Genomic DNA, 23,656 nt, shown 5'->3' with positions numbered 1-23,656 from the left:
GTTCCAAGCCTGCTTTACACCATAAGTATGTAGTTTTATATTCGAGGATGACAAAGTTGACATACCATACTTGGAGGGTCTTCTTGCACTCAAGTTAGTCCTATAATTGAAATTGTTTTATGTTCATGGTTGTCATGTTTATGGTCATTTTATTTTATGTCATCCTAAATTTGATTATTTCACATCATACTATGCAACTAAATTGATATGATAATTAAAATTAAAATTGAAACACAGTTAATTTTTTTTAATTTGAAAAGAAAATAATACAATTCAAACCAGTATAGTAAACTCAAATAATACTGAACACAAATATTTTCACTTTGACAATATTTAATAAAAGAATTTATCAAAACTAAAAATGAATGTTTTTCAATATTTGTTGCACTACCAAATATTTGTAGAATACTTTACTTACTTAAGTGATAGATCAGCCTAAAAGTATACTACCTAATAATATTAAATTCAAATATATTTTTCAGTAACACTGATAACTACATGTGCCTTAAATTTATTGTAGTTACTTATTTTCCACCCCAAAATCTTGATTCAAATACTCTAAAGTAATGATTATTCAACAACAGAAAACAAAATCTGAAGCTACAGTGTACAGTAACTGCTCAGTAGTCTAAACAATTGATTTTTCAGCAACAAAAAACAAGCTTCGGCGTACAAAAACTGCCCACAATAGTCAATACATCACTTTTCATACAGTTATTTATTGCACAATTTCTTGTTACTGATTTAAATAAAATTAATATTTTTATCGTTAATACTCAAAGTAGCAATATTATGCAACTATTATCCACTTAGGCCTTAGCCAAAATATAAAGAATGTCTAACATTTTGTTAAGTCAAATAAACTACATACATAACTACATATTTAATTGCTTTTGCAGGCAATGTCTTTTTTTTTAATTTTGGTTGCTTTTACATATTGCACAAATATTAATACAGATTACAAAGAACCGGCTTTCTTTTAACATGTGTTCTGTAAAAATACATTTTGATTGAAACAACCAAAATTTAGAGGGAAAAAAACAAAAAAAAAAACAAAGGCTAAGTAGGAAGTTTTTTTGTAATTAAGTATTTTTTTTGGGCAGAAATTTATTATGTATATCCTAGTTAATTAGATTTTTTTTTATAATCTGCTATCGCTAATCTTAAGCGAAAAACACTATAACATATTTAGTATTCACTTCTGTACTCTTTGCCAGTGCATATAGTTTACAGAACTGTTATTAAATTGAAGTTCCTAACTTATTATTTAAGTTAGGGATGTAATAGTAGCATAATTTAATGTCGAGTCGAGTTGAATAGTGCAAAAAATTGAGCTTTTTCGAGTCAAGTAGTAAGCATAACTTTTTTTAGGCATTTTACTTTTAAAACAGAAAATAGTGACAATATAGTACACACTGTACATAGTATTTTCTGATGGCCTTTGAATCACTATCATAAGGCTAATTGCATATAGCCTCCAGTCCCTACCTTCGGTATTTAGATTTACAAAAAAATTTGTATACAGTAGAACCCCGATTATCCGCGACTCGATCATCCGATTCGCGGATTAACCGCGATTTATGTCCAAGTCCAATTTTTTAGTTACATATAACCAATGATTCAAAATGTATGTAAATGTTAAAATACTTTGCAAAATGTATGTTGGTCAAAGTACTTTGACTCAGTTATGTTTATACACACAGAAAGTTTTAAAAAAAATACTAGTATATACATACGTATGTACATAATATTTTTGTGTTCCATGTTACGTGAATAGATTATACACTGGTGCGCGATTCCACGTCCGCATGACCGGACTGTACACTCCCGCGCGCAGCACGGCGCCGTGCCACAGAGATTACCCGGCGCATGGAGACAGTCCATTCCATTAGTGTACGTTGTTGAAGCGTGAAGGTGGTGATCATTTTATGTATTGTAACAGTGATCTGCATTCCGACGGATTATACCGTTGTGTTGTGCGGAAGTGTTGAGCTCAACATTTCATCATGTCATCAAATGAACAGAAAAGAAAGAGAGTGGTACTGTCCATCGACAGCAAAACAAAAATTATAGAAAGATTTCAGAGTGGAGAAACGATTGCAAACTTGCGACTGAGTTTAATGTCGGTAACACAACAGTGCGCGACATCATAAAAAATCGCGAAAAAATCCTTCAGTTTGCTTCACAGGCTGACACTTCAAGTGGATTAAATAAACACAAGACGATGAAAGAATCCACATTTAGCAGCTTGGACACTTGTTTGTTTGAATGGTTTCAACAGAAAAGGTCGGAGGGTGTACCATTAAGTGGCGTAATTTTATCACAGCAGACGTAATTTTTTTAAAAAAACTAGGCTTGACAGAACAACCATTTTCCTGTTATATTACTTCTCCGTTATTTTATGAGCACCGACTGTACGGAAGTGTGTGTGTTGCAACTAGTGCTTGGCACGCAAGATAAATTCAGCCTATCACTTGCTGACGCGGCGCAGTGTTACGACGGTGTTTGTTTATTTCAAAACTCAGCTAAGAGTGAACGGAGAATAGATATAACGACCCCTCACGGTTCCCGAGATTAGGGTCGTTATAGAGAGGTGGTCGTTATAAGATTTCCGACCCATCTGCAACACTAAGTCATAATAGGCTGTTTTTGCACTAATTCCACGTTCAGCAAGCTAAAAATAAAAATCTAACATTTAAAATTCATATAAATAAAGGGGGATAAAAACACCGTGAATTATACGAGACAGAGACACCGTTTCAAAACCATCAAATCAAGTCTCAGTGCACTGGTATGAAAAATCTTATCTCGAAAAGAATTTTGAAGGCAGTCGTTCTGTAAAACAATAACCAGCCCTATGGTGTTACTGACAACAGAGCAATGAGCTAAGTGTGGCAGCGTCGCTTACAGGCGATGAAAAGATTGCATGACCTTGGCAGCTATCAGCTGTCTTGGGCCCTCGGACTGGCGGGCGGCTAGTCACACACCTCGGTGCAACAACGACTCACTTGCCCATGTCTCCGCACACGAAAGACTTAAAAACCACTGCTGCCCAGCACTAAGCAGTCCGCTTCTATGTCAACAACGCACACGCACACAAAGCATGTGTATATATGTAATCTCCGAATGTCCACAGATGGCTGTCTGTGGGCTAATGACCTTTGAGGCAAGCATGACTCGGCTAACCGCGATTTTCGATTATCCGACTCACTCGTCCCCTTCATTAACACGGATAATCGGGGTTCTACTGTATAAGTAGTAACTATTAACAAAAAATAAATAAAATAAAAGCTGTCAAATTGTAGCTATTATGAAGCACAAGGAAACTAAAATGTGTTTGTCCAGTTGCATTGCAGTTAAAAAATTATTTGGAACATTAAAATGAAAACAATTTTTCACACAGGAATTTTATTTATATTTTAAATATTCAATATATGCCCAGTACAAGACTATTCAGGTGAATGTACAATATTATTATGCTTATGCTTGGTGAGTGAAGTAGCAGTACTTACGGTAACTATTGTGTCTGTGCGGTAACTATGGTGCTTTGTCCGTGTTTATTCATCACTCATTTTTGTTCATTTATATTTATATTCACTTCACGTTCAAGTGGGCCATCATTATTTTCAGCTAAGTGAACAGTAAAATAGATGAAAATAGATGTTTATTTTTAATGTACTTTCTTTTCAATGATGCACAATACAAATAATAACTATGTGAAAAAGAATATTTGAAGCTTGCCTAGAAGTAATTTTTTTTTTGTTATTGTAGTACAGGTTACCGTAAACAAAATTATGACGACGGTGTGCTAAATGATCGCAAAATGTGAAAACAAAAATGATAATCATAAATACAATACGAGATTAAGTAAAATCAGCCACCATTGCTAACAAATTCAATACTTAATAATCTATGTTGTTAATAATAACTAAACTGTGGGAGATTATAATGTTGCATAGTGAAGAAATTAAATTGTAACAAATACCTTTTTAATCAGTTCTGCACCAACAAATCACGTTTCCTACTAATGATTGTTTTAATTAGACCAAACGGTAGACTACTCAAATTTTTCAAGCTTTAAAATTAGGCTCAAGTCGAGTACTTAAAACCTCGATTCGACATTTTGAGTAGGTATTTGGGCATCACTATAAGTTTTATCATTAAGATTTGTGCAATTCCCAGCGGGTGATCTCCGATTTCAGACATCCCTGCAAGTAGCATCAAGTGGTGGTTGTTTTATCTGCGTAAGTTTGTTTGATTGGCTGTGAAACTACAGGTCAACAAGATTCTCTTCTCTTGATGCTACCAAGCCGGGTGCCCACCTCCCTCCCCGAAAATTATCACCTCACTGGCCAGCTGCTCTTTAAAAAAAAAAAATCCTTCTCATCTATTTTGCACCCATTTCTCCAGCCAATACACATCAAAGTTGTCTAGCGCCCAGTGGTAGATCAAAGAAGGTAAGGTGGTTAACGTGCTGATCCTCTTTTGAACACCGGCCCTTCACCCGATTCAAAAGCTTTTGGACATGCCACTCGTTAACTCTTATCTCGACTACCTGCCACCTCCCCCCCCCCCCCCCCCCCCAAAAAAAAAATAAATAAATTCTCCACCACAGTCAAAAAAAGATTCTGATTGGATTAAAGGATTCAGAATTCAATGGTTTTGGAATTGAAACCGGTTTTGATTCTTTCTCTACTATAGCAAAACCAATAAAATTGTTTTTTTTCTTATACTTTAGTACAACCATTAAGTAAATTTTTTAATACTTTTCAGCAGATTAAACTAAGTTTTACAATTAATCTGCGTCTCCTGGCTATTTTGGGTTCCCTTTATTAAATTAAAATTAAGTTAATCAGTTTTTGATTAATTTGAACTTTTAAAACTAATCAGAGTATTGAGCTAATTTTGTTTTAATAGGAATTTTGTTTGAATATGTATATTTTGGCAGCATTAATAATGATTCAATCCAATTAATAATGATTTATTATTATTTCTACATTCGTAGTAGGCGAAAGCTCTTAACAGATAATTTAATTAACACTACTTTTTTCATGCTTTATAGCAATTTTTTTTAAACTTCAAGTGTCATTTAAACATTTTTTCACTACAAGTGTTGTATGTTCTGCCGTATTTTGAATTGAATCACCACAGACTTCTTTGTTATAGTAACAATCCAGCAAAGTTATGTACCATAATTTGTTATTTTTATTCAAACTTGCAGGTGCAAGTTAACTTATTTTGTGACTCTCTGGTGACCAAATATAATACCCTCTTTAAAATTTTCTATTAATATTTTGTAGTTGTAAACTGTAATTATTTTTATAAAACATACACTTTTTCCTATCTAGTACTAACTTAAGCATTATCTTTAATGGAATGTGATGCATCAGGATCCGAAACTAAGATTTGAATCTTAAACATTTCAGTTTAAATATGAATCATAATCAATCATATTGCATTAATAATACACGTAACAAATGCTCTAAAATATAATCAAAACAAAAAATAAGAGTAACACAAGCTATGTTAAATAGATTGGCCATACTTTTAAACTATGACAAAACTGCATTTTTGCAACTGAATACAAAATAGGATGAAACCTTGCTTAAAATTATTACACTTTTTATGAAACTTGCAATAAGATTATGCAATTTTAGTGGCACTCACAATATAAAATTTTCTTGTAAAGTATGCAAAAGTAGTGTGTAGTAATGTGAAAATTATTCTTTTCACTAAACTTTATTTAATCTATTTTAAGTAAAACAATTTACAGCTTTCATTAAATAAAAGAAACTCCTGATTAATTAAATGGGGGAAAAACATGATTAATTGAAAGTTTTCCAATCATTTGGAAATATTCCTTAGAACTGAACCATAACCCTATAAATTAAACAAATTAATAATAACACAACACATTAAATTGGCCCAATACTCTAATTACTTGGCAAAACATCCAATTAAATGAATGAAAATCCTAATCAAATTTATAAACAAATCTGCTTTGATACTTTTAGTAAAATAATACACAACTCACATTTTTGAGAGTTTTTATAGAAGAAAAATCAACTAGCTTCAATTTCACAGATTGCGTAGATATTAATGGAATCAACCAATTTCAAAAATTAAATACTACCAATAAAAGTAATGTAAAACTTTGTGAGATCATGTGAGTAAAATATTTCATGCCTATAAAAAATTGACTGCATTACATACAAGAACCACAACAAATAATATGTGACTGATAGATAAATAATTAGACAAAACAATTCAGATAAATCCAGAAAATGTAGTACTTTACGAAAGGAAATAAAATTCAGTTTTCTTATACATTTTGTCATAATTCTGCAATCCTACTTAGCCCAAAAATGTATATGGTACAATACTGTCAAACAAAACAAAAACAAATACTGATGTAAAGTACATGATAAAAAAAAAACCTAGTTATAAACACAACCCTAATCACTGATATCTAACATAGTAACAGCTGCCATAAAAAACAATTTAATACCTTTTTGTTAATGCCCATGGTCAAACAAAATGTTCCCAAGGATGAAGAAAACAAATGCTACCAAAGTTAGTTGAGATACATATATCACAAATCTCAACATGCAAAAACCAAATTTGTCTAGTAAAATGTTATAAAAATAAAATCATAAATTCACATACATCTATTCATTTACAAGGTTAACATGAAATTAAAACTAAAATACTTTTCACTTTGAACAAATATCAATATTTATCCCACAACTTGAAAAAAAGATACTGAGTAGTATTTTACCTGCCAATTTAGTACATTTCAATTTTATATAACCCACAACCATGAAAAATAATATAGTCACAAACACAGTCATAAAATAAACAATAGACATACATTAGTACAGGAAATATTCAACTAAAAATACAATGTACTTTGAGACTAAATATTGTCCTGTTAAGACAAATTATTTGTGACAACACGGATTACAAGCTATTTTAATTCGTTTCGCGCAAAGGAACTGGGACGGAGCTTCTCCATGATAAGTCGAACCATTGCAACGAGTTAACTGATATAAGCTTGACTTCAGCGCAGTACAGATAAACCTCGTTCATCCCGATTAACTGGGACCAAAGGCAATCCGCACAATCGAAAATCTGGATAATCCGGTGATATTGCTAGTAAGCAAAACAAAATACTTAATTTAGCAGACTTGCTGTTTACTACAACGAAAACTACATTTTGTAACAAAATTATACGGCATTCATGCCATATATTGTTTACAAGTCATTAATAAATATAAAAGTAACTTTTAACAGAATTTCTTAACAAAGAATTCGTCACTTTCTTCTATTTCAAACATGTATGGTGTTTGAATGAAGCATTGTAAGGTACATTGTGTGCTAACCATCTTTGGATAGATGTAGAAAATAATTGTCATTTTTATGAGAATATTAAATAAAATGTCTACAAATCTGATCCGGATTACCTATAGATCCAGAACAATGAGAGCCAGATAAACGAGGTTTTACTGTACCAGAAACACTTGTAACTAAAACATCTGCACAACTTTTAACTAACAAACAACAGTGCAACACACGTTTGTTCTCACTTCACAGAGCACAAACAACAATAATAAAAGAACTTGCGAGGCAATTAAAAACTACATATATTAAACTCCAATGAACAGTGAATCTCGGCAGCAGTCAGAAGTGGTAACAAACTCCAGGCAAGATGATGATAACAACAGAAAACATTTGATTCATGCAAAAGCAAAAATACAACTTGTACTTTCAGGCTGCATTTAAGCCCCTTGTGAACCACACATGAAAGACTAACTCCTCTCGAACCCAAACTAAGAATTTTGTAAACAGCAAGATCGCATAGCTTCAACGCAAATGCTCGTAAACAGGCCAACACCATTGCAATTCACACCCAGAGAAATAAGTTAGAAAAAAAAAGTTCAAGTCACCCTCAGGAGAAACCTACAAATTCAGGAAATAAGACTTTTTAATTTTATCTATAACTTGCATACCTCAATAAACCCGCATTCATGTTTCCTTTTCCAATTTAATTTAATGTAAAACCCACCTGTGAAACTAAAAAAAATTCAAAATTGGTTTTTAGATTAAAAATGATTTTTCCAAATAATGTATTTTTGGAAAAAGGTAACAATTATCTACTTCCTTTGGCCTTAATTTAAAGTTTTTTAAAACTTAATGAGCTTTTTAATTATTTTAGTTAAGAAAGTAACTTCTAATGAAATAGTGTTAATTTTTTTTTGTTGCATAAAAAAAATTATAATTTTAAAAAATGAACGTAGAATCTGAGATGACATTCAAACATTCCAAGTTTTATGAGAACCAAAAACTATCACCATTTTAGCTAACGCTGTCCCTAGATAGCTTGTGGTATGTGCTTTAAGCCAATCATAACCAAGTATGATAAGTAAAATTTATGAAAATAAGTACCAAATTATTTCAACTAACCAACAAAGTCACAAGACATCATCTATGTAAAAAAATTTAACATAAACACTACTAATCTTACCCTTATTTAAAATTCTAATATGTTACTCTTTTTGAAACCAAGAGCTAAAGAAAAAACTGTTTGGACTGAGCGGCAGAAATGTTTTTTACATCCATAAAAAAGGACCACAATCATGATCAAAATTATTTTGATTTTAATTTCTTTATAAAGAATATTTATAATAGGTTATTAGGAGTGATGAGTTATCATAGAAGATACATAGTTATTTCTTGTATAAACAATAAAATTTTTGTTCTTTAACTATATACTAAACTCTGTAAAAATTATAGATGGTGGTGATAATTCCTGCAGTGTTGAAATTCATGAAAAAAATACTTAATACTGCATTACATTTATATATTCTTTTTAAAAATATAACTCACTTTGCATATGTTTTAAGACCTTTGTGACACAACATGAATCAAAACCGACAAATAAGCCATACCTTATGAACCATTGCCACTTTCTTGTCGAGACATTCTATCGCCAGACTGAACAAACTAAATACATACAGTAGAACCCCGATTTTGCGAACACGGATTTAACGAAAACAGCGATTTAACGTAAAGGTTTTCAGGAACCAACAAAAATCACCAATTTATTAAAATAATAATATAGATTTCCAAAAAATGCAAGTAAATAGTAATGGAATCTTATTAAAAAATACACTCTGTGGTGTCAGTAATAGAATGGAGGTACTATATATTAATATGTGCCTTTGCATTATCTGTCCAAATACGAAAAAATTAAAAAAATTGTTCAAATTGCTTAAAAACTCCGGACGCTGTAACTGAATTGCGTAGGTGCGTGCCATTGCGCGCGCCTGGATAGATAGACTGTCCGCGACACATGACGTCATGAAGGGTTTCTTTGTCCGCATCCCCCTCCCCCTTCTCCATCCTGCTTGACTCACCACGTTATATTCCAATCACGCCCGCATAGTAACAGTGCTAGCCAATAATCACACGTTTCCAAATACAGTAGAACCCTGTTATAATGTTTTTCAAGGGAGCACAAGAAAAAAACATTATAAGCAGGAAAACGTTATAAGCAGGAAATCTCAATTTAGCACTTCACAATGTTCGAGCTTTGTACCAATGGACTCACAAAGCTATGTAAACAACTTTAATTTTAAAACCAAAGATAGTATACTAGATACATGAATTTTCTGAAACAAGCCAACAATTTTTCAACTTCGTCTTGTTCCCTGGTTAAATTATGTTTGTCTTTAAAGATACACTGCCACTTTTTTTGTAAAATTGTCTCACAATTCATGATGACAACATTAAGAGTGAAAATGTCTTCTCCTTCGCCACCTGAAAATGTTTAATTTTGGGATTCCTACGTATGAATGAAAAAAAAATTATTTGTAAGCAATAGAAAACACTTTTAGTTATGCCCTCGCTCAATGTTTGGCAACTTAAATATTGTAGGACTATGTATGTGCATCTGAATACCCACTGGAATGGCAAGGAAGAGAAGAGTTGACTAAGGGTGCCAACTGACACGTAACTATGAACATTGTGTACCTTCAGTATATTGCATAAAATTGTATTTTAACAAACTTCATGTATTGTATGGCAGTGATTGTAAACATAAACATACATAAAGGAAACTTTTTATCGTAAGTGTTGGAATAATTTGGTTTTAAAACATTTTTTCCCCATTTATTGAATGTTAGAATGCAAACATTATAAGCAGGAAATTAAATGCAAACATTATAAGCAGGAAATTACACTATTTATGAACATTATATGCAGGAAATAAATACATTGTCCTTATGGGGGAAATATTGGGACTTTAAAAATATGACATTATAAGCAGGAAAACATTATATGCAGGAACATTACAACAGGGTTCTACTGTATTCCCTTTCCCATCCTCCAGGTTTTTTCAACTTGTGACCACGTCACACCAATACGCCATTATCATTATTCTCTAGATGTGTAAAAGTAACGAAAAAAAGCGTACCCGTATGTATTCGTTAAAAATACTCGTTACTATTGTATCGTTACGTTACTCGTTACTTCTGAAACCGCATTAAAAAGCTATGTTATGTTGCACCAACGAATCGAGTCGTATTGCGTACGCGTACATTATGACGTCGCGTAAATAATAATAAATAGAATATAAACAATTAACAATATTTGATAATTAACAGTTTTTGTTAACCAAGAAACAATTAAATCTCATTAATGCAGCTTATTTATATTATCTCTTTTAAGATAACAAAAAAAACACGCGAAAATATGCGATAATAAAAAACAAAAACATACATATTTCTAATTTGTAAACAATACTTTCTTACGTTGTTTCTGTTCCAATCTCAAACTTTGTCTACACACACAATACCTTTAATAAACAGTAAAAAACTTTGACGACGAATTTCCAAATTATACTTTACTTAATAAACAAACATCGTTCTTTGTAACGCAAATTCATCGAATATGCGCGCGCATGCGTAAAACATACGAAAAATGCGAGTAACGATATGCAGCCGTGTGTAACGTTTCGTTACTCGTTACTAGATGGCGCACCCGTTACTCAGTACCGAATACATACGGTTTGCTACAGCTCTATATTCTCAGTAAGAGCTTTGTGCGCGGTGTTTAGTTTTTGGAATACGTTTTTTATAAGTGCTGCGCAGCTGAGCGAACAAAGAGAGTCAGCCGGCGGCCACGCCGCGCCGTAACAGCAGCTGACCGAGTAGAATGACCTTTCTCCGCGTACGGCGCGCTATGGACGGTAAATTTCCATCAATTTGCGGCCTTTTTTTTTTAATTTTTTACTGTGACGCAATGTGTATGTAGCTCACTTTTGTTATAAACGCTGCAGGTTGCGACTGTATTTTAATAAATTTTAACGTATTTCTTACACTTTACATATTTTTAAACTTTTTTTTATGCCTCATTTTTCACGGTTTCTAAAAATCTGTATGTACAACCGAGGTGTACGTACGAACCGGGGGGGCCGTACGAGCGAGATCAAAAACGTTGAAGATGGAAAGTTGACGAAGTCTGAGATAGCACGGCAGCACAAGATATCAGCGTCGACCCTGTCTACGATATGGAAACGTAGGTACGCGATTATGAGTGCAGGGGTCATTGAAAATCGGTAAATCGGATTTAACGAAACATTGATTTAGAGTAAACATTTTCGGTAACCGTAGCCCTTCGTTAAATCGGGGTTCTACTGTATTTTATTTCTTTGTAAGCAGTCTGGCAATGTGGAAACTGCACAATTCTGCTGAGTTACACATATCACGCAATCAAGATAATAGAATGTGCAGTAGAACTAATGTGTATGTGACTTAATTGAAAACTGGAAAAGCATCCACAGGAGACTTTCAACCGTTTCCCTGAATCATACTACAACACCAGTTTAACACTGTCTCGTAAGCTGCAAGAGCGTGAGAACACCATCAGCCGGACACACAGAAGGAACTTCATGGACAGTCTGAGTTTCAATATCAATTTTTTTAGCACGTTTGTAGACAATGCAAAAGGAATGTTGAATTAAAAATATTTTTACAAAATAATTATACAAAACTAAGCCTCTAAAAAAATTTTAAAAGCATAAAACATACTTGCTATATTACTATACACAAAATACTACAGTTAATAGAGGTAATTATTATTAACATGTAACAGGACTGAAGTGAGGCATATTTGTAAACCAAATTCTTGTTCTTTGATCTCAAAAGAAATTGAATGTAAATGACCAAAAATGTAGCATAGAATTGTTTATATTCTCAGCAGCATCATCTAACAAAGCTGACAAAGTAGTGGTACCGTATTATTTAAAATGTAATTTTACTGAAAGTAATTTTTTTATTTTTTTTCCAACCTGAAAGAAACTAACAAAACATTTAAAGTATTACTGAACTATTTAAAGATAACTTTTTAAAAATTAAAAAGATACTTATTTAATGGTTAATTAAGAGGATCATACCACCCAGATATGTAGTATACAACATAGCCAACTCTAAAATTTTAGGCATGAATGAACATTATGTCAAATTGTTATGTTCTGAAATTAAACTACTCAACAAATATATTTAAAAATGCTTTTTAAGTACACCTTAAGTTTCTCAATAAATTATTGTGATAAAAAAAATTACAGTACATGGCGAATGTCCATTAATATAAAAAGATAAACTACATCAAAAATATAATCATAAATAACACTGCCTATTTGATTAAAAAATACAACCATGATTACACCTTACGAAAATGTATACTACATAGTAACAGGAATGAAAAGAGGGTGCATTTTACAATGGCCTCCGCATCTGACCGATAATGAAAAAACTCGGCAGAGCACAACTGGCAATGCAGATGGTCACCTAGAAGCAAGCAACACAGTTCTTACAGCATCTGGAATTTTGTGGCGATCACAGTCGACTTTGTGCTAAAAGTCCCACACGTGGCCTTTCAATGACCCAGGGACAGTTCACCTCAATAGAACTAGATGTTGTTTCAGATTAAGTGACATTTGTTTGAGCTGCCTTGTGGACAAACCTCACCACAGCAATATAATTTCAAGTAATAAGTACATATTCTCAATTTTTCAGATCACCAAAATTGACAAAACTTTGTTTATACATGTATATATATGTCATTGATGAGTAGAATTTTGAATATGACAAGTCAAGTCACATATTGCTAGCCTCACCATGTTGACACTAACATGTTATGGTCACACTAGGACCTGCCATCGTGTTGTCAGATATGATCTGCTATAGGGATTACAAATGGTGACTCATTTCAGTCCATAATTTAATGAATGGTCAATGAATACTTAAAACATGTTGTTTCATAACTGAGCTGCAATAGATTAAATTAGTTAAAATTTTTCTTTTTGGCTACCACACCCCATAATTTTGCTAGTATCCCCCCCCCCCCTTCCCACCCACTTCTACTACTAAAGAAGCCATTTACCATCAAGCAAGATATTTTACGAACTTGCCAAGAGTGTGCTCTCTGATTTCTAGGCGTAAGTGAACCCAACTTTCAGCAAAAACCATGGCAACTCAATTACAGCGACACGTCGATGAACAGCTAGGACAACCAAAAGCAGGAACGCGTGGACGCGGCACTAAGGGGTAAACGCTGGCAGTCTGCGCGTCGTCTGGCCTGCACAACTTGCTGTGACGTCACCGCGCCGGCGACCTGCAAAATAACACGGCGAGTGCAAAAGTCCTCGTCACCTCGCGAGCCGCGTTACGCCACGGCCGGCGGTTACGAGAGCCGGCTGCAGCAACCGCCGTCTCCGATGACGGTCGTCTTGCCGTTTATCGTCGGCGGGCTCGTGTCGTACCTCGGCAGCTCCTTCACTCTTGCTTGCTGTGGGAAACAGTTCAGGGGTTTTAACTACGAACTATCCTCAAATATTCATCCTTCGTACCCGTGAACAGTAAACTTGTTTGTTCAGAAATCACAAAGAGTTTATGTGCAACGTGTTTGTAAATTCTACGTGTACTTGTTCTTGCAAGATGGCCATCGTGATGACTTGCAAATATTCGTAATTTGCTATTAAAAACAGTTAATACCAGTACTGTCAGAGAAACATTATTTCAATAAACGAATCGAGAATAGCAACATTTATTTGGAACTAACATGATTTTTGAGCGGCCAAATATTTATGCAAGTGTTTATGAAATTTGAGCTAGCCCGGAGGTCTGAGGTGTGACAATCCCAAACTTAATTCAACTCATAATAAAAGTAATCTTTTAATGTCTGAAATTCAAGGAATGTCATTTCCGGACAAAAATTATACCAAAGTGCATGGATAAGAAAAATTAATTTAATTTGTTTTACTGTGCATCTCTTATTGAATCACTTTTAAACCACAAATGCTTGCTAAATTTTTTTTTGTGCTGAATGAATGTTTTAGACCAATTCATTACAAATTATTACATCGTGAAAATGCAGCATATCAATTTTTACCAATATTTTGGCGGAGTAAGTATTACAAAACAAATTCTATGGGGAAAAAAAAAAAAATCAAATATTCTGTTTTAAAAATGAAAATGGACAAAAAAATAAAACCATAAAATCTTGTCTCTAGACATAGGACAACAGTCAGAATCCACTGTGAACGCGAGCGGCTGGATTGGTGACGGATTATAGTGAAATTGAACCATAGAACACATATATGTGTATAAGCATATGCACATATATATTTATGCATGTACACACTGTGATAAGAAGTGTGACCGAACAGCAGTATAAGCGGGGTGGAGGGGAGGGGGGAGCGACACCTGCCTCCATCAACTCCGCAGCAATCTCCATGAACAGCTTCTCCACGTTCTCCGCTTCCTTGGCCGACGTCTCCAGGTAGTACATGTTGTGTCGCTGGGCAAAGTCCTCTCCCACGTGAGCTGGGATCTCACGGTCTTCCCTGTCTATTTTATTGCCTGCCAAGTTCAACAAGGAAATGAAAAAATAAAAAAAAATAAAAACAAATTGTGCAAGTATGCAAGCTACTGTGCAGGTATGCTGCATCATTTCTATCTTTCCCTTGCAGTCTCCTCCTATACCGTTTCCCCCACCCCGCACCTAACTATTTCCCACATGCCATCAGAATTTTTGTAATGCTCAGCAAAGAAGTTTCACTTCAAAACTGCATGCCCAAAACTTTTGAAACTAAAGTTCTGTTCAGTTTGGGTCATAGACCTCCCATCTCCTTCCCTGTACCACTGAACTAGTGGCGTTAAGAGCAAAGGAAGTCATTAGCCCAAAAACAAATTCTGTTGAAGGCCAATTAAAAACAGAAAACATGTGAACAGTATTTTATCACTGCAAGATTCAAAATATAGACCGTAGGCTTTCGTGGCCTGTCATTAACTACTTGTAAGGCTTCTAGCTGAGGTCACGTCCAGGAAAAAGTTTTGCATCAAGTATCCAAGTTAATTCATTGGTTTAACGGAAAGAGTGAGGCACTTTTTTCTCTAGTGAGAACAGGGAGGGAATGGAATGGGCTGGAGGAAGGAATGCCCGGGTTGAGAGATGAGACACCTAAGAATAAATTGGGGATAGGGGGGGAGGGGGCAAAAGGTGAGAGAGAGAAAGGAGGAATCCTAGCAACTGGGTGAAAACCCATTTCATATAAAATCAACACATCATACTGATACTGATGTCATGATCCTGTGATACATGATCCTTGCCGTTTTAATTTAGTACATCAAAAGATTCTGGACATAACAAAATCTTGTATCGATGTGAATTATGATCTTATTGAATACAAAAGAAAAATCATCAAAACACTTGATAAAATTCTTTAGTACCTACTGTGATATCAGAGATTTTGTTTGGCCAGGTACAAAATTAAAACAGCAAGCATCATGTACCATAGGATCAATATACACATGTTCATGCCATCCGGATCAAGGGACAAGTAAAAATGGATACTTGATGTGGAACAATTAACCAAATTTTTTTTATTACATGAACTGGATCTTAACCTAGAAGCCAATAAGTATTTAATTGCAAGACTCAATGTGAATACTCACCAACGAGTATTCTTAACACTTTGTTACTAGCATACTCTTCAATTTCCCGCAGCCAGTCCGGTAGACAGTCGAACGTCGGCTGACAGCTGATGTCATACACCAGGATCAGCGCGTGGGCCGAGCGATAGTAACTCTGGGTGATTGAGCGAAACCTCTCCTGCCCAGCTGTGTCCCATATCTGGAGCTGTTTTACATAGGAGATAGCAAATACAGTCAACAGGCTGAAATTAAAAACACCGCCATTATTATGGCTCCCAACATCCTGACATCTCACCTTCACTTTCTCATTGTCTATTTCCACGGTTTTGATCATGAAGTCTACACCGATTGTGGCTCCTTGACCCGGTGGAAACAGTCCCTGAAATCAGCACATTTGACGTATGCCAAGTGTTAACTTTTCATATGTGCCACTAGCAAAATCAAATTTCGGTAAAAGTTTTATTTTGTGTATCTGAGTCTATTCCTTGATCCTAATGGCATGATCCTGATTACATTGATCCTGTGGTACATGATGCTTGCTGTTTTAATTTAGTACACTGAAAGATCCTGAATATAACAAAAATCTTGATGTAATAATGAATTATGATTGTATTATTAAAACAAATAAAAATCCAAAAATATAATTTTTTCACTTTCTAACATATAGTCATTTTTTTTGTTATGTCCAGGATATTTTGATGTAGCCTACTAAATTAAATCAACAAGCATTATGTACCACAGGATAAATCATACAGGAGCATGACATTATGATCAAGGGATAAATTTAGATACATGATACAAAACAACTACCCAAATTTCAAGACTTTTAATGACTTTTCTGTCACTTTGTAATCACAAACACATTGAGGTAAATACTACAAATTAAGGCCTTTAATTTTCTATGAACATTATAGAAAAGTTTTTTTGCAAGGGTAATGTTACCAAATTAGGAATGATTTTAAAGAACTGGAAAGGGTACAACGTAGAGTGGCTAGATGGGTGATAGGTATATGGAGAAGGAAGGGACAAAGGGTGAAATGCATAGCCATCTTTGATGAAGGGGCTGGGGTGAGACATACTGTTACACAAAAGGTGGAAAGTAGAAAGATTGGTGAAGTTTTTTAGGGTGCAAAGGGGGGTGGGGGGCTGGGAAATCTGGGAGATAGGTTAAACAGAGGGGTGTACAGAGGGAGGAGGGATCATGGGTGGAAGATTCAGAGTGTGGAAAAGATCAGAAAAAGAAAGGCAAGTATGCCTGGTTAGAACGGGGTGGGAGTGGAAAGGGATTGAGGGAAAGATACTGGATGTGTAAGGAGGAAAAGACTTGAGGAGAAAGCTTCAGGAATTGGAATGAGTGAGGGGGAGGGATCCTTGTCACCCGGCGGAAGCCTAATCGCTATCATCAATTATTCAAACAATCAATCAAAAGCATTTTAACTGAGGAAAATATTCTGAAACCAAATATTGTTATTTTCCTAACTTTCGTGACCTTTTTATAAAATGACTTCAACATATTAGTGCAGACTTGTGAGGAAAAAAAAATCTAATATAGGAATATGCAATACTAGGCTAGGTTACACTTCAGTTAAGAATAATGGATGCTCGTTTGTTGTGCACATCAACACAACAATGCACCAATGGAATTTACCAATTAAATTACCATTTACCGTTCATTAAGGACACCAAATAAGAAATAACAGAGCACACAGTAGAATAACATATTATACCACTTACAAGAACTACTTACTTGTGTAAACCGACGAACTAAACAGGTTTTTCCGACGCCAGCATTTCCTACCAGCACTACTTTGAAAAGGAATTTGTAATCTTCCATCGGAAAAAAATTGTTTCTCTTATCTTATTTATTGCAACAGTTATTATTATAAAGATATAAGTTAAGTTAAAAACAGTTATTTTTTCCTATAGCAGACAAGATTTTATTGTAAAATAAATAACACTTCATTAAAACTCCATGTGGTTGGTATAGTTTGGTAGTTTACTGCCTTATTTCCTGATTTTATTATTAATAAACGTAACCTATTTATTTGTTAGATATACTGTCATATTTATTTACGAATTCTACGCATACACAGTTCACCTTCCATTGTTGTGTTGCCCCTGGCGTAATGTGAAGGAATTACGGGAATTACGATGTATTTCGACGAACTGCGCATTCATGTGCGCATAGCAATACTTGTGTCGGTTTAAAACACTGAATTTGATTGGACCAGTTACAGGAAAACTATAATAACATAGTACATACAGCCAATACAAATATTCGTAAGTAATCTGGTTGTTGCCGATATGAGTTCTTACGTATTGGAAGCCATTTTAATTTGAGTTGGAAATGAGAATGGAGTGACCATCGGTCTTATGTAAAATATTTCGGAATATTGTGGTGTTGCAATGATTGTGCACTTGTGTTTACACACTATTCTTGCTAAGAGACTTAGATTTAGGTATTAAAAGTTATAGTTGTACTCTTTAATTATGTATTTAAGCGATAGTGCCTTATGAAGTGAAATCGTTTGTTGGCAATGGTATTGTTCGATGTTCCAGATGTTAAAACGTGCAATTGAATTTTGATATGTGTACTGTTTTATCTCAAATTGCAGGTTAGCAGGTTGGAAGTGAAACAGATTGATAAAATATCATACTTTTGTGTGTGAAAAGACTTGTATCAAGATGTCGGCTGAAGCTGCAGAGGACTACTTATCATCGTTAAGTGATCTCACCATCAATAGCAAGCCCCTCATAAATATGCTCACGATGCTCGCCGAAGAAAATATCGACCATGCGGCAGCAATCGTCCAGGCAGTGGAGCAACATCTTCAAAAGGTTAATTCATAGGTTACTTTTTGAATTACACTCGCATACTAGACCTTGACGGCATTGAATTATATCTCAAAAGATTAAACTTAATTTTGAACTAGCCTATCTAACATTGCGCAAGCACATATCCAGGTTCAAGGATAGCACATGTGCTCTTTTTTTTGTTGTAATTAATGGACAATAAACTTATTTAAAATATAGTGTTTTGGAGTTGCCAATTCTAGCTAGAAATTGCGTCTTCTCGTGTTATCTTTTCTCTTTAGTGATCACACCATAGTCGCTGAACTAGGAGTGGCTTGAAGGCCCCACACACAATCAGTAGTGTTTGTATCTAACAGTCTGAACCGACAATTTTGACTGAACTTTCCTACACATAATCAGTCTGTGGTTGCTGTTGCTGTTAAATGTATTGTTTCATCGTAGAATATGGAAGAAACTTTAGGAGTTGCAGTTATACTTATAGTTAGTAAAGGAAAGAAAAAAAGCAAAGCAACTAAAGTATAAACAAAATTGTCTGCCACAACACTCAGCTGATGGACCAATTGTTATGGCGTGCTAGATGCTGTTCCCACGTATGGCAGTTCAGAGAGCCCACGGTCCGATTTGATGAAAGACTATTAGTTCCAACTGATAGTCACTGTCTTTGCGCACACGCACACACACACACACACACGCACACACACACGACAGTTCCGACTGATTGGGTGTGGGGGCCTGAAAGAATTACACTGAGTGAGGTGGTGCAACAGTAAAATGTTCTACTCAAATTTGTGGGGTTGTGGGTTCGAATCCCAGTCTATCCTGAGATCTGTTTGCTATGGTTTTCTGGAATCTGTTCAGGTAAATGCTCGGATGGTTTCCTACAATTTGCCATGAACCTTTTCCAATTTCCATTCTTTCACAACCCCCCCCCCCCCCCCCCAACCTTGACAACCGAGGTAAGGTCTGGCTCCTTATGTAATTAATTAATGAATTAGGTACCTCGTTTAGGGTAAAATTTCAATCCATATTGAACCTGGAGTGGAGTGAGGAATCTAGATTGAAATTTTACTTAAAACACTTTGTTGTGGACTGAAGTTGGAGTGAAGGATTGAGATTTTACTTTAAACACGGACTGGAGTGAAAAGAAAACACGCACGAGCAAGCCGCCGCCATATTGCATTGTTTGTTATTGGTCTCATTGCATTTCAGGCATTATTTGTGAAAATGGCAAAAAAAAAAAAAGAGCAGAGGAATGTGTGGACAGAGATGGAAGTAGAGTTATTGTTGGACGTAATGATTGAAAAACATATTTTAAGATTGCTGGACAGAAAAAAGGTTAGATCGCACCACAACATTTTCAGTCCATGTTGACTCCAACTTCGATCTTGTTTACATTTCAATCTGGATTGTGATATTTACCATAAATGCATTTCGTCAGTCTATGTTCGTTACACATTCACTCCGAGTTCACTCCACTCCAGGTTCAATCCGGATTGAAATTTTACCCTAAATGAGGTAAATGATTCATACGTGCAGATTTCCCCGAAAATTGAAGTAGGACTACTGAATTTTCTCTGAAATAAAAAAGGTTGTTTCTTGAAATTCTTGCTGGTTTCTAAAATACTCTATAATGCAAGCCAAGTTACGATGAATTCCAGCAATATTGTGTGGTCAAAACCTCTATCAAAATATTGAATTTGAAATTATTAAAATTATTTGAACAAACTACATAATTACAGTGGGTTGATTGATTTTTCATAGGTAACTATTTACTTGTATTTAACTTGTTAAAGCACACAATGTCGGCATACTTAAATGTTGTTTTCTAGAAACCTCTTGAAAGAAAGAACCCATTTTCAGCAAAAAATAATTTCATAATTTTGAAGTATTTTTAATGCATTTAACCTAACCTTAATAAACATTTCATTTTGTTTGGTAAATATTTACAATCACGGTAGATGCCAAAAAAAATACTAAAAATCTGAAAATACTTTTATTCTGTGCCCTTTCACTTCCTCTTTTCAAAACAACCGGCAGAGGTAAGAAATTCCAAATACTTTAGGAGATATCGAATTTTTTAATTTCATCATATGTAGAGTTGCGGTATATGCCAAAAAAAATGCTAAACATCTGAAAATACCTTTATTATATGCTCTTCAACTTCCTCTTTTCATTAAAAGCGGCGGAGATTAGAAATTCCAAATACTTTAGGTGATATCGAATTCTTAAATTTCAGCACAAAACCAGCGCATTCCTGTGGCGTGCGTGCACCATTGTTTCTTGTTTACGTACGAGTATCTATTTTTTTATTGGATAATGATGTCACGTGATTGTTCGTGATAGGCCAGAATTCAAATGAACTAATACGTGATTATTTAGTTCAATTATTGTTTAAAACGGTGTTTAATTACCGCCTCCAACTTACGTGAGTTTTTAACGTTTCTAATTTTAAAGTCTTATTTGTTATTTTGATATTGTTGCGCAAGTAATAAGTAACAAAAAAATTTACGTGAGTTGTTACTGTACATCCTTTGTTACGGGTTTGTTAGGTAAGGTCAGTTACATTATAAATAATTTAAAACTAAAGAATAATTAAAATTAATTCACATTATTTTTAATATCACCTTAGTTTTAAAGTATTTATAATGTAACTGACCTGACCTAATCAACCATTTTTTTAATTACGCATTCACGATTCACGTATTCACGAACACATGGCAAAATAACAAAAATGGCGCCGCTCGAATGGTTCCACAGGTCTTGTATTGCAAAATTAAAAAATTTGATATCTCCTAAAGTATTTGGAATTTCTTATCTCCGCCGCTTTTAATGAAAAGAGGAAGTTGAAGAGCATATGATGAAGGTATTTTAGGATTTTTTACATTTTTTTTTTGGCATCTACCGCGACTCTACATATCATGAAATTAAAAAATTCGATATATCCTAAAGTATTTGGAATTTCTTATCTCCGCCGGTTGATTTGAAAAGAGGAAGTGAAAGAGCATAGAATAAAAGTACGTATTTTCGGATTTTTAGCATTTTTTTTTGGCATCTACCGCGATTGTAAATATTTACCTTTTGTTTTTATCATCTCAATTATAGTAAAACCAACCTCAAGAATTGTAGTTATTACTTAACCTGGAAAATTTAATGTACCTAAACTTAGAGATTTAATGTCTTAACCCAACCTCTGAAAATTTATACTTTACTTAGCCTTGAAAATATGATGGTTTAATTAACTCCTGCTATTTAACACACACACGTATATATCCACACAAAAAAAACTTCTATTACCTAATCTCAGAAGTTGGTAAAATAAAATTCTTACGTCGCTGCTTTTCTGTAAATAAAATAATAAGGTAAATATGTAGTGTACGGATTAGTGCCAAAAAAAATCGTACAAATCTGAAATAACTTTCATTATATGCTCTTTTACGTCCTCTTTTCATAACTGCCTGCGGAGATGAGAAATTCCAATTACATTTGGAGATATTGCCGTTCTTATTTTGCAATACAAGACCTATGTAATCATTCGACCGTGGCCATTTTATATTTTGCCGTGTGCGCGTGAATGCCTAAATAACAGAAATTTTCCGTTAGGTAAGGTTAGTTACATTATAAATACTTCAAATTAAACGGAAATTAAAAATAATATCAATTTATTTTACTTGTTGTATAGTTTTAAGTATTTATGATGTAACTGACCTGAACTAACAAAACGGGACAAAGGTAGTTTAGGTCAGGTCAGCTACATTATAAATACTTCGAAACTGAACGGACATTAAAAATAATAAAATTAATTTTAATGGTTGTTTAGTTTTAAAGTATTTATAATGTAACTGACCTAACCTAACAAACCGGAACAAAGGATTAACAGTAGGAACGAACGTAATTTTTTAAAGCATAAAAATTTGAAATGTTAAAAACTCACCTAAGTTGAAGGCGGCCTATTGGTTCATTTGAATATTGGCCTATCACGAACTATCACGTGACAACATTATCCAAAAAAAAAAACAATTGATACTCGTAAACAAAAAACAATGGTGATAGCCGTGTGAATGTGCAGGTATAGTGATTAAAATTTAAAAATTCAATATCTCCAAAAGCAATTGGAATTTCTTATCTCCGCAGGCTGTAATGAAAAGAGGACGTAAAAGAGCATATAATAAAAGTTATTTCAGATTTTTATAAAAAAATTTTTACAATAATTAAAATTTAAAAATTTGATATCTCCAAAAGTAATTGGAATTTCTTATCTCCGCAGGTGGTTATAAAAAGAGGACGTAAAAGAGCATATAATGAAAGTTATTTCAGATTTGTACAATTTTTTTTGGCGCTAACCCGTACACTACATATTTACCAATTCCTACTAATTTCAATGAAATTTCGGTTCATAGATTACATTACAATACCTGTGCATTGACTCAGCAGCCACCATTATTTGCTTTTACCCAGATCCAGGTAAACAAGTATGGAGAATCATAGGATCGGCAAACCTTAACATTCACAACAGGCTATTCTGAGGTGCGCTGAGAGTTCAGTGTAAATATTAAAAATTTGTGATGTCATGAGAATGGTCAATTGGATTATTTTGGTTAAATTAAAAATACTGTAAAATATTTTTAATGGTTGCTTAGGAATCATTGAATAGCATATCAACCAGTTCACACCAGTCCCTTCCGAAACCCGAATAGTTCCCAAGTTCACCGTAGGTAACCGAAGTTCGCACGAGCAACTGCAATAGCACATAATGTATGATAAAAATGTGCATGAAAAATGTACATCCATATTGTCTTTCATAAACTTAAAATGACTGAGAAATTAGGAGTGTCAAATTACATTTTAAA

The 23,656-nt window shown here is 34.1% G+C and overlaps 2 protein-coding genes across 4 annotated transcripts in view; one reads left to right on the top strand and one right to left on the bottom strand.

Moving 5' to 3' along the window:
- Nucleotides 1-226: 226 nt before the first annotated feature.
- LOC134534188 (ras-related protein Rab-30-like) lies at nt 227-18,191 on the bottom strand. Its single transcript, XM_063372345.1, has 5 exons — nt 17,743-18,191; nt 16,291-16,374; nt 16,017-16,200; nt 14,766-14,921; nt 227-13,848 (listed from the first exon to the last, which is right to left on the bottom strand). Exons 1-5 carry the CDS (start codon nt 17,827-17,829, stop codon nt 13,709-13,711), a joined length of 651 nt encoding a protein of 216 aa, XP_063228415.1. The 5' UTR covers nt 17,830-18,191; the 3' UTR covers nt 227-13,708.
- Nucleotides 18,192-18,322: 131 nt separating this feature from the next.
- The window catches only part of LOC134534185 (serine/arginine repetitive matrix protein 2-like), an 87,280-nt gene continuing 81,946 nt past the window's right edge, over nt 18,323-23,656 (top strand). The window contains exons 1-2 of one of the 3 annotated variants that reach the window (XM_063372337.1): nt 18,323-18,454; nt 18,611-18,833. In XM_063372337.1, the coding sequence (XP_063228407.1) occupies nt 18,681-18,833 (153 nt within the window). In that variant the 5' untranslated portion in view covers nt 18,323-18,454; nt 18,611-18,680. The remainder of the gene's footprint in view (nt 18,455-18,610; nt 18,834-23,656) is intronic. The other 2 variants (XM_063372339.1, XM_063372338.1) reach the window with 2 other exon arrangements.

The sequence above is a fragment of the Bacillus rossius genome, chromosome 7 (genome assembly GCF_032445375.1).
Source record: "Bacillus rossius redtenbacheri isolate Brsri chromosome 7, Brsri_v3, whole genome shotgun sequence".
Classification (NCBI taxonomy): domain Eukaryota; kingdom Metazoa; phylum Arthropoda; class Insecta; order Phasmatodea; family Bacillidae; genus Bacillus; species Bacillus rossius.
Note: the sequence above shows the minus strand (reverse complement) of the source record. Positions and strands in the feature narration are given on the sequence as shown.